The 10,053-nt window shown below is 53.0% G+C and overlaps 1 protein-coding gene across 4 annotated transcripts; it reads left to right on the plus strand.

Annotated features, from left to right (window-relative positions):
- The first annotated feature begins 620 nt into the window (after positions 1 to 620).
- QARS1 (glutaminyl-tRNA synthetase 1) lies at positions 621 to 10,053 on the plus strand. Of its 4 annotated transcripts, none has more exons than XM_021934417.1 (24): positions 621 to 1,122; positions 1,263 to 1,410; positions 1,761 to 1,870; positions 2,027 to 2,102; positions 2,323 to 2,387; positions 3,255 to 3,308; positions 3,462 to 3,522; positions 3,828 to 3,899; positions 4,022 to 4,107; positions 4,286 to 4,372; positions 5,118 to 5,250; positions 5,333 to 5,411; positions 5,493 to 5,601; positions 5,700 to 5,830; positions 5,938 to 6,030; positions 6,144 to 6,281; positions 6,361 to 6,448; positions 6,539 to 6,682; positions 6,808 to 6,912; positions 7,105 to 7,197; positions 7,317 to 7,444; positions 7,539 to 7,605; positions 7,680 to 7,805; positions 9,909 to 10,053. In XM_021934417.1, exons 1-24 carry the CDS (start codon positions 952 to 954, stop codon positions 9,957 to 9,959), a joined length of 2,415 nt encoding a protein of 804 aa, XP_021790109.1. In that variant the 5' UTR covers positions 621 to 951; the 3' UTR covers positions 9,960 to 10,053. The 4 variants fall into 4 exon arrangements, with proteins under 4 accessions (XP_021790109.1, XP_003894499.2, XP_021790111.1 ...); XM_003894450.3 differs by having other exon boundaries at positions 5,118 to 5,217; XM_021934419.1 differs by having other exon boundaries at positions 982 to 1,122; positions 1,635 to 1,870.

Raw genomic sequence — 10,053 nt, forward strand, 5'->3', positions numbered from 1 at the left:
TCCCTGATAATGCTTTGGCAAGAGGCAAGAGGGTAAGTGTGGGATGATATTTTTTTTTCTGTTTTTCTTTTTTTTTTTTTTGAGACAAGAGTCTTACTCTGTCCACCAGGCTGGAGTGCAGTGGTACAATCTCAGCTCACTGCAACCTCCTCCTCCCAGGTTCAAGCAATTCTTCAGCCTCTCCCTCCTGAGTAGCTGGGATTACAGGCGTGCACCACTATGTCCAGCTAATTTTGTATTTTTAGTAGAGACGGGGTTTCACCATGTTGGCCAGGCTGATCTGGAACTCCTGGCCTCAAGTGATCTGCCCACCTCGGCCTCCCAAAGTGCTGGGATTACAGGCCTGAGCCACTGCGCCAGGCCAAGATTTTAAACCAAATCATCACAGAACTTATGTGAGGTCCCTCCTGGCCCAGACCCATCCCTTCCCTTTCCTGGCCAGCTGTGTCCAAGTGGGCACGTGAAAACGGGCGGACTTATGGGGTCCCTGGATCGGTCATTCCACACATTCTCTGCGATGGAGTGTGGATCAGGGATTTCCCGGGCTTCATTTTGCTCAACTGTTTCCATGACAACCCCAAAGTTGTGGCGTCAAAAGCGCGACAGGGACTCGCATTTGCCCCCGAGGACAATTACTATATTGAGATGGAGTTCCCAGGGCTGAAGTAGAAAAGTCAGAGCAAAACCACGCCTGTGTCTTCCTCCTGCCTCGGGGCCGAGCACCTTCCTCCCAGGTACGTGGCAAATATCTCCGAAAGCCCTGCCGCCCGCCAACACCCCTTCAAGTGCCCAGTTCCACGGAGGCGGAAGCGAAGCCCCCGGAAAGGCCGGTTTGTCCGCCCTGTGTTCTTTAAATGGGGTAGACGACCTTGGAGCGCCCCGCCCCCTACCGCCAAGGAAGGACACCATTGGCTCTTCCCGGAGGCTTCGCTCTCATTGGTCAGCGAGTGAATGCCGACCTGCAGACGCGGTCCTAAGTTTCTTTTGGTTTCCGGTGTCTCTGCGATGGCGGCTCTGGACTCCCTGTCGCTCTTCACTGGCCTCGGCCTGAGCGAGCAGAAGGCCCGCGAGACGCTCAAGAACACGGCTCTGAGCGCGCAGCTGCGCGAGGCCGCTACTCAGGTGCGAGCCCCTCTGCCTCCGGCCTGGTTTGCGTACCAGGCTGCAACGCAGCGCGGGGCGGGGTCCAGATCCCGACCTGCCCCACTTGTCCCGCTCTTTCACTGAGCGCTGGGCTTCTCTCTTGACCCCTCTGACCCCAGGCTCAGCAGACCCTGGGTTCCACCATTGACAAGGCTACCGGGACCCTGTTATATGGCTTGGCCTCCCGACTCAGGGATACTCGGCGTCTCTCCTTCCTTGTAAGCTACATAGCCAGTAAGAAGATCCACACTGAGCCCCAGCTAAGCGGTGAGACCCCTACCTGTCCTGCCAGTTCGCACCAATGCCTCCCTTCAGCCAAGACCCCTGTCTTCCCTTTTTGCCAAGTCCTCCAGTTTCTTTCTAGACACCTGGTTCTGCACAGGCACTGAGGCATGGAGGGGGTGGCCTATGGTGAGACTGACAAGGAAACTGTCTGGGTCTGAGGGGGATCCACTCTCGACACGTGCTTCTTTCTTCCCTGTGTCCTCTAGGGTAGTGGTGCCAGGGCTTAACTTTTCAGGAGGCCAGACTGTCCTTCGAGTTTCATGAGATTACGACCCTGTCTGTCCACTTCTTGGAGCAGAGATGCCACAAACTCACGGGCTCTTTTTTCTCAGCTGCCCTTGAGTATGTGCGGAGTCACCCCTTGGACCCCATCGACACTGTGGACTTTGAGCAGGAATGTGGCGTGGGTGTCATTGTGACCCCAGAGCAGATTGAGGAGGCTGTGAGTCTTTCCCCAGGCATCGTCTGCCTCCCCAGTCCTGGCCATGGAAAGGAGTGGCTCAGTTTCCCTCCCCAGGAAGACCCAGAGTGAGGGTGTGGGTTCCCAGAATATCTCTAAAGGTGGCTTTCCTGAACCACATGGTTTGGCTTTCTGCAGGTGGAGGCTGCCATTAACAGGCACCAGCCCCAGCTCCTGGTGGAACGTTACCATTTCAACATGGGGCTGCTGATGGGTGAGCAGGGCCTGGAAGGGGGCTATATTGTTCTCTGTGGTCATGCCTTTTCTTCTGGGCACAAGTGAGAGGGAGGTGGGGGAAGGAACAGGAGTGACTTAAAGTGGTCTGGCTGGGCTCAGGCTCTGGTTCTCGCAGTCAGCCAGGACCTTTCCTTGGAAAGGAGGTCGGGGGAGAGTACTCTTTGCTTTTCTGCAGCTCCTTGTGCCTATGCTTCTAGGAGAGGCTCGGGCTGTGCTCAAATGGGCAGATGGCAAAATGATCAAGAATGAAGTGGACATGCAGGTGGGCATGCTTCATTAAGCTGAAGCTGGCAAAGACTGGCATGAACAGGGCCTGGAATCCACTAAGGGATAAAAGGCAGGAGGGCTGGGCACGGTGGCTCACGCTTACGATCCCGGGACTTTGGGAGGCCAAGGCAGGAGGATTACTTGAGCCCAGGAGTTCAAGACCAGCCTGAGCAACATAGTGAGAACCCATCTCTACAGAAAATTTAAAAATTAGCCAGACATGGTGGTGTATACCTGTAGTCCCAGCAACTTGTGGGGCTGAAGTGGAAGAATTCCTTGAACCTAAGAGGTCAAGGCTGCATTAAGCTCTGATTGCACCACTGCACTCCTTCCTGGGGTACAGAGTGAGACCCTGTCTCAAAATCAACAACAATAAAAAAGGTGGGAGGGGGCTGGGCATGGTGGCTCACGCCTGTAATCCCAGCACTATTGGGAGGCTGAGGTGGGCGTATCACCTGAGGTCAGGAGTTCGAGACCAGCCTGGCCAACATGGTAAAAGCCCATCTGTACAAAAAGTACAAAAATTAGCTGGGCGTGCTGGCGGGCACTTGTAGTCCCCGCTACTCAGGAGGGTTGAGAGGGGAGAATTGCTTGAATCCAGGAGGCAGAGGTTGCAGTGAGCTGAGACCGCGCCATTGCACCTCCACCCTGGGCAACAAGAGCAAGACTCCAGCCTGGGCAACAAGAGCAAGAGCATTTTAAACTAGCAGACCCACATGAGAAGTGGTGGGCTGGGCTAGGTAGGATCTTTCAGTCAGTGCTGGTAGATAGGCCAGGAAGCCTTGGGTGGGTGGGTAGGATCAGTCAGGGGCTCCTTGAAAGAGGATACTCCTGTCCCTGCCTGACTCTGGTCTTTGCTCAGGTCCTCCACCTTCTGGGCCCCAAGCTGGAGGCTGATTTGGAGAAGAAGCCGAAGGTAGGGCTGGGCATGGCCCTGAGTCCCTGAGGGTGAGGTGAGGTATGGTGAGACTTCAGGCTGGGGAAGGAAGTGTCTGACCACAGTGATTCCAAGACCCTGTCCAAGAGAAAATTTGATGCCATTTTCTGAAGCACCTGGGGCTTCTTTCAGGTGGCAAAAGCTCGGCTGGAAGAAACAGACCGGAGGACAGCGAAAGATGTGATGGAGAATGGTGAGAAGCTTGAGGCTCCTGTCACGGCATTCAGCTCCCTGACTTCTGAACCTCCTCAGAAGAGTCCTTACAGGCTCCTCAGGCCCTTGGCTTACTCAGTACCCTGACTTCTGTCTCAAGACTGGGATTCCTGGTGTTTCCTTTGTTCCCTTTGCCCAGAGACTGGCATGAGAGGCCTCAGATGTCTGGCTCTAGATCTCTTGTCTCTGGAATTGAGGGAAGAGGGGTCTACTCAGTTCTGTTCTGGCTGTAGGATATGGTAAATATATCCAGAGGACAAGTTTTCCTTGTTTTGTTCCCCACAGGTGAGACTGCTGACCAGACCCTGTCTCTGATGGAGCAGCTCCGGGGCGAGGCCCTTAAGTTCCACAAGCCTGGTTAGTGGGCATGTCAAAACCCTAGGGAGGGCTGGATCTTGGCAGCAGCTCCTATAGTCAGGCCCCTAGGGTCGGAGGCTTTGGCTGCAGCCTGGTCCTTAGGCTTATTCTGGTTCTGGCAGGTGAGAACTACAAGACCCCAGGCTATGTGGTCACTCCACGTACCATGAGTCTACTAAAGCAGCACCTGGAGATTACTGGTGGGCAGGTATGTGGGAATGTGGTCATGTGAGCTTGTGCCATCAAACACCTGCCTGAGTGCCTGGGCTGCCTCCATACTGCCCCATCTTACCCATTACCATGGCCTTCCTAGGAGGGAACTTCTGTTTCTTTAGGGTCATCTGAGCTCTGACTTTATTTCTCTTTTCCCATCCCCCTTATTTTAGGTACGTACCCGGTTCCCACCAGAACCCAATGGAATCCTGCATATTGGACATGCCAAAGCCATCAATTTCAACTTTGGCTATGCCAAGGTATGCATGTGTCTAGGCACCTGGCAAGCAAGATGACCACTAGAGGTTCCCATGAGTGGATACCATGTCCCTACCTTGCTGTCTGCTCCCAATAATGTACCCAGGTGGACAGAGACCACGGAAAGGAACCACATGTGTGACAGATACCTAGGAATCTATTGAGCTTATTGGAATAAATAGCTCCCTCCCTCTGAGGAGTCAGTGAGTTCAAATTTGGGGGAGTTGCCAGTGCAGTCCGTAGGCCTAGAAAGATGCTATGCTGTCTGTCCCAAGTTGGTGTAAGAGATGCCTTATCTAGACATTTAGATGCAGGAAGGTGAGAGAAGCTCTTGAAGGCATTTTAAATTCTGACATGAGGCCAGCTGGGGTGGCTCACGCCTGTAATCCCAACACTTTGGGAGGCTAAAGTGGGTGGATCGCTTGAGGTCAGGAGTTTGAGACCAACCTGGCCAACACGGTGAAACCTCACCTCTACTAAAAATACAAAAATTAGCTGGCCATGGTGGCACATGCTTGTAGTCTCAGCTACTGGGAGGCTGCAGGAGAAACCCAGGAGGTGGAGGCTGCAGTGAGCCAAGATCGTGCCACTGCATTCCAGCCTGGGCGAGAGAGTGAGACTTCATCTCAGAAAAAAAAAAAAAAAAAGATCTGACATGAGAGTGCTCTGTGAATATCCTAGTTTGATGAACAGGATTGTGGGGCTAATGGATGATATGGGAGTTCACAGGTGGTGCAACTTTCCTAGGCCAACAATGGCATCTGTTTTCTGCGTTTTGATGACACCAACCCTGAGAAGGAGGAAGCAAAGTTCTTCAGTGCCATCTGTGATATGGTGGCCTGGCTGGGTATGGACTGGACAAAGCCTAGAAGAGCTGGTGGTTAGTGGGCCTCTCCTTGGACCATGGCCTGCCACTGGGTGTTTCTGGCTGGCTGCTCATACTTTGTCTCATTTTGCTCCAGGCTACACACCTTACAAAGTGACGTATGCCTCTGACTATTTTGACCAGCTATATGCGTGGGCTGTGGAGCTCATCCGCAGGTAAGGCCAGGGCCATGACGTAGAGCCAGGCAGGCTGACTAGGTCACAGCCATGCTGGGCACTCACACCCCTTCCCCACAGGGGTCTGGCTTATGTGTGCCACCAGCGAGTAGAGGAGCTCAAAGGCCATAATACTCTGCCCTCACCCTGGAGAGACCGTCCCACGGAGGAGTCACTGCTGCTCTTTGAGGTGGGGTCCTAGAGGAACATCTGGGTTTGGGTGGGCCAAGGTGCTCAGAATGAAATGCCCCTGTGCTTAGAGACAGCCTGAGTCCTTGTTCTCCTCAGGCAATGCGCAAGGGCAAGTTTTCAGAGGGCGAGGCCACACTACGGATGAAGCTGGTGATGGAGGATGGCAAGATGGACCCTGTAGCCTACCGAGTCAAGTATATACCACACCACCGCACAGGGGACAAATGGTGGGTGTAGAATGGGGTGGGATGGGGGGGCTGCGGAGCAGGACGATGGGCCATGGGATAGGGCAGAGTAGGGCTGGATGGTAGGGCCCACTGCCTATGCCCCACAGGTGCATCTATCCCACCTACGACTACACACACTGCCTCTGTGACTCCATCGAGCACATCACTCACTCACTCTGCACCAAGGAATTCCAGGCCCGGTGAGGGAGCTGGGTCCATGGGGTGGTAGGGCCAATGGAATTCCAGCAGCCCTTCCTGTGGTCTCTGCCTGGTTCCAGAGCTGGCCAGTCCTAACCCTACTCTCCCACCCCAGACGCTCTTCCTATTTCTGGCTTTGCAATGCACTGGACATCTATTGCCCTGTGCAGTGGGAGTATGGCCGTCTCAACCTGCACTATGCTGTTGTCTCTAAGAGGAAGATCCTCCAGCTTGTAGCAACTGGTGCTGTGCGGTAGGTGTGGCTGTTTGGCTTATGAAAGGTTAATGGCATGCACTCCCAAAGGCCTTCTCACCAACCTTCTTATCCACAGGGATTGGGACGACCCACGGCTCTTTACACTCACGGCCCTGCGACGGCGGGGCTTCCCACCTGAGGCCATCAACAGCTTCTGTGCCCGGGTATAGCCCAGCAGGTTGGGTGGACAGATTGAGGGTTAAGTGTGGCAGTTTGTGATTGTAGCTGTGACTGATGCTGAACTTTCCTGCCAGGTGGGAGTGACTGTGGCACAGACCACAATGGAGCCACATCTTCTAGAAGCCTGTGTGCGTGATGTGCTGAATGACACAGCCCCACGAGCCATGGCTGTGCTGGAGTCACTACGGGTCATCATCACCAACTTTCCTGCTGCCAAGGTGGGCCTGCCTCAACATGTGTACTACACGTGTGTGTATGTGTATGTGTGTAGCTGGGGATACACTTGGCTCTGGGCATGGGGGTCCTCATGCCGAGTATGACTCATACCTGTCTCCTGCTATAGTCCTTGGACATCCAGGTGCCCAACTTCCCAGCTGATGAGACCAAAGGCTTCCATCAGGTTCCGTTTGCACCCATTGTCTTCATTGAGAGGACTGACTTCAAGGAGGTAAATGGTGGGGGTGGAGGGTCCCGTTTGCTGCTGAGTCTGGTCCTGGGAACCTTTCATCTCCTTATCTCTGTCAGTCCATCTACTTCCTGCTTCAGATGAACCAATCCTTGCCAGACATGGGGGTAGGGAAGCTTCACCACTTGTTTGACCCTTGCAGCCTCTTGTGTTTACCCCACTTCCTATGTCTAGGAGCCAGAGCCAGGATTTAAGCGCCTGGCTTGGGGCCAGCCTGTGGGCCTGAGGCATACAGGCTACGTCATTGAGCTGCAGCGTGTTGTCAAGGTGAGAGCCAGCTGCAGCCTTCCTACTGCAGTGCCTGCTGGGGCCAGGATGTGAGTGTAGCCTGCAATCCTGGTTGTGGTTCCCAGATCTAATTGCTGCTCCCCTCCCCCTACTTCTAGGGCCCCAGTGGTTCTGTAGAGAGTCTGGAGGTGACCTGCAGACGGGCAGATGCTGGAGAGAAGCCAAAGGCCTTTATTCACTGGGTGTCACAGCCTTTGATGTGTGAGGTTCGCCTCTATGAGCGACTGTGAGTGAACAGAGATGGGGTAGGGGCAGGTACCAGATGCACATTGCCTGCTGTGGCTGTCCAGCTGGGGGTATGACCTTCACTCTGGCTGCAGATTCCGGCACAAGAACCCTGAAGATCCTACTGAGGTGCCTGGTGGATTCTTAAGTGACCTGAACCTGGTAGGTTCATGAGGTTTAGGGTTTGGGAGGTAGGCCTTCCTGGTTGGATGGTTGCCTGAGTTCCCTGCCTGCAGGCATCACTACACGTGGTGGAGGCAGCATTAGTGGACTGCTCTGTGGCCCTGGCAAGACCCTTCGACAAGTTCCAGTTTGAGCGTCTTGGATACTTCTCCGTGGATCCAGACAGCCGTCAGGGAAAGGTGCTTGACTTTACCCATTTGCCCTCATCTACAGCAGTGACAGTGGCTGCCATTCACTGCGCCAAGTGCTCTGCATATATTCCCTTAGTTAATCTACACCACCTGAGGGAGTTGGTATTCATATTCTACTAATGGGAAACTGGTACTGAGGATAAGTCTATGCACAAAATTTTGTATGAAGGCTGCCTTTTTTTTTTTTTTTTTTTTTTTGAGACAGAGTCTTGCACTGTTGTTGCCCAGGGCTGGAGTGCAATGGCGCTATCTCGGCTCACTGCAACCTCTGCCTCCCAGGTTCAAGTGATTCTCCTGCCTCAGCCTCCTGAGTAGCTGGGATTACAGGCGCCTGCCACCATGCCTGGCTAATGTTTTATATTTTTAGTAGAGACGGGGTTTCACCATGTTGGCCAGGATGGTCTGAAATTCCTGACCTCATGATCTGTCCGCCTCGGCCTCCCAAAGTGCTGGGATCACAGGCATGAGCCACTGTGCCCGACTTTTTTTTTTTTTTTTTTTTTTAATTATTATTTTTTGGGGCCTGGCATGGTGGCTCACACCTATAATCCCAGCACTTTGGGAGGCCAAGGCGGGCTGATCACCGGAGTCAGGAATTCGAGACCACCCTGGCCAACATGGTGAAACACCCATGCCTACAAAAAAAAAAAAATATATATATATATATATAAAATAATTATTTTTAATATCTTTCATTAAGGGAGCTAATAACCTTTCTTTTTATTTACTTTAGAGACGGGGTCTTACTCTTGCCCAGGGTGGTGTGAAGTGCTGCAATCATAGCTCACCGTGGCCTCGAACTACTGGGCTCAAGCTATCCTCCTGCCTAAGTCTCCTGAGTAGCTTGAGACTACATGTGCACACTACCATGCCTGGCTAATTTTAAAATTTTTTGTAGAGGCGAGTTCTCACTACGTTGCCCAGGCTGGTCTTGAACTACTGGCTTCAAGCAGTCCTCCTGTGTCAGCCTCCCAGAGTACTGGGATTATAGGCATGAGCCACTGTGCCCAGCCACACTGCCATCCTTTTTTTTTTCCTTTTTAATGGAGTCTTGCCCTGTTTCCCAGGCTGGAGTACAGTGGCACCATCTTGGCCCACTGCAACCTCCACCTCCTAGGCTCAAGCCATTCTCCTGCCTCAGCCTTCCAAGTAGCTGGGATTACAGGCACATGTCACCATGCCCAGCTAATTTTTTTTTTCTTTTTTTTTTTTTTGAGATGGAATCTTAACTCTTTTGCCCAGGCTGCAGTGTAGTGGCACAATCTCCGCCCACTGCAACCTCCGCCTCCCTGGCTCAAGCCATTCTCTTGCCTCAGCCTTCCTAGTAGCTGGGATTATAGGCACATGCCACCGTGCCCGGCTAATTTTTTTTTTTTTTTAGACGGAGTCTTACTCTGTCACCCAGGCTGGAGTGTAATGGCACAATCTCGGCTTACTGCAAGCTCTGCCTCCTGGGTTCACGCCATTCTCCTGCCTCAGCCTCCGGCGTAGGTGGGACTACAGGCACTCGCCACCATGTCCGGCTAATTTTTTCTGTTTTTTAGCAGAGACGGGGTTTCACTGTGTTAGCCAGGCTGGTCTCGATCTGCTAACCTCGTGATCCGCCTGCCTCCCAAAGTGCTGGAATTACAGGCGTGAGCCACCGCGCCCGGCCTAATTTTTGTATTTTTAGTAGAGATGGGGTTTGGCCATGTTGGCCAGGCTGGTCTCGAACTGCTGACCTCAGATGATATGCCTGTCTCAGCCTCCAAAAGTGCTGAGATTACAGGTGTGAGCCACTGCACCAGCCCACCCTGTCTTTCTTACTCCTTAAAGTAGGGGGCAAACATGGTGGTTGTTATAATCCATATAAAACTACACCCTAGACCCCCACGGTGGTTGTTATAGTCCATATAATACTACAGCCTAGAGCCCCATCCAGTCCCTTACCCAAAGTCACAAAGTTATTGAGGACCTGGGTCTCCTGACCCTTAGTCCCTTGGCTTCTTTGGCTTAAGAAGGAAGTTAGGGGGAGGTGTCTGGGGTGAAACCTGCCCAGGCCTCCCTGGCCTTGTTCTGGGTTGATGGTCATCCTTTCCCTCTGTCCTCCAGCTTGTTTTTAACCGAACTGTCACACTGAAGGAAGACCCAGGAAAGGTGTGAGCTGGAAGCACTGAACCTACCTCATCCTGGAGGTTGGGGCTACCTTCGCCACCCCAAATTCTATGTCAATAAAGAACAGCTAAATTCTCCTAGA

This window comes from Papio anubis, chromosome 2 (assembly GCF_008728515.1).
Source record: "Papio anubis isolate 15944 chromosome 2, Panubis1.0, whole genome shotgun sequence".
Classification (NCBI taxonomy): Eukaryota; Metazoa; Chordata; class Mammalia; order Primates; family Cercopithecidae; genus Papio; species Papio anubis.

Excerpts from the sequence above, each read along its gene's own strand:
- QARS1 (XM_021934417.1), top strand. The coding sequence starts at position 952 with ATGCCGACCTGCAGACGCGGTCCTAAGTTTCTTTTGGTTTCCGGTGTC. Across the intron at positions 3,309-3,461 it reads ATTTGGAGAAGAAGCCGAAG|GTGGCAAAAGCTCGGCTGGA; the intron begins GTAGGGCTGGGC and ends GGCTTCTTTCAG. Across the intron at positions 3,900-4,021 it reads CCTTAAGTTCCACAAGCCTG|GTGAGAACTACAAGACCCCA; the intron begins GTTAGTGGGCAT and ends TGGTTCTGGCAG.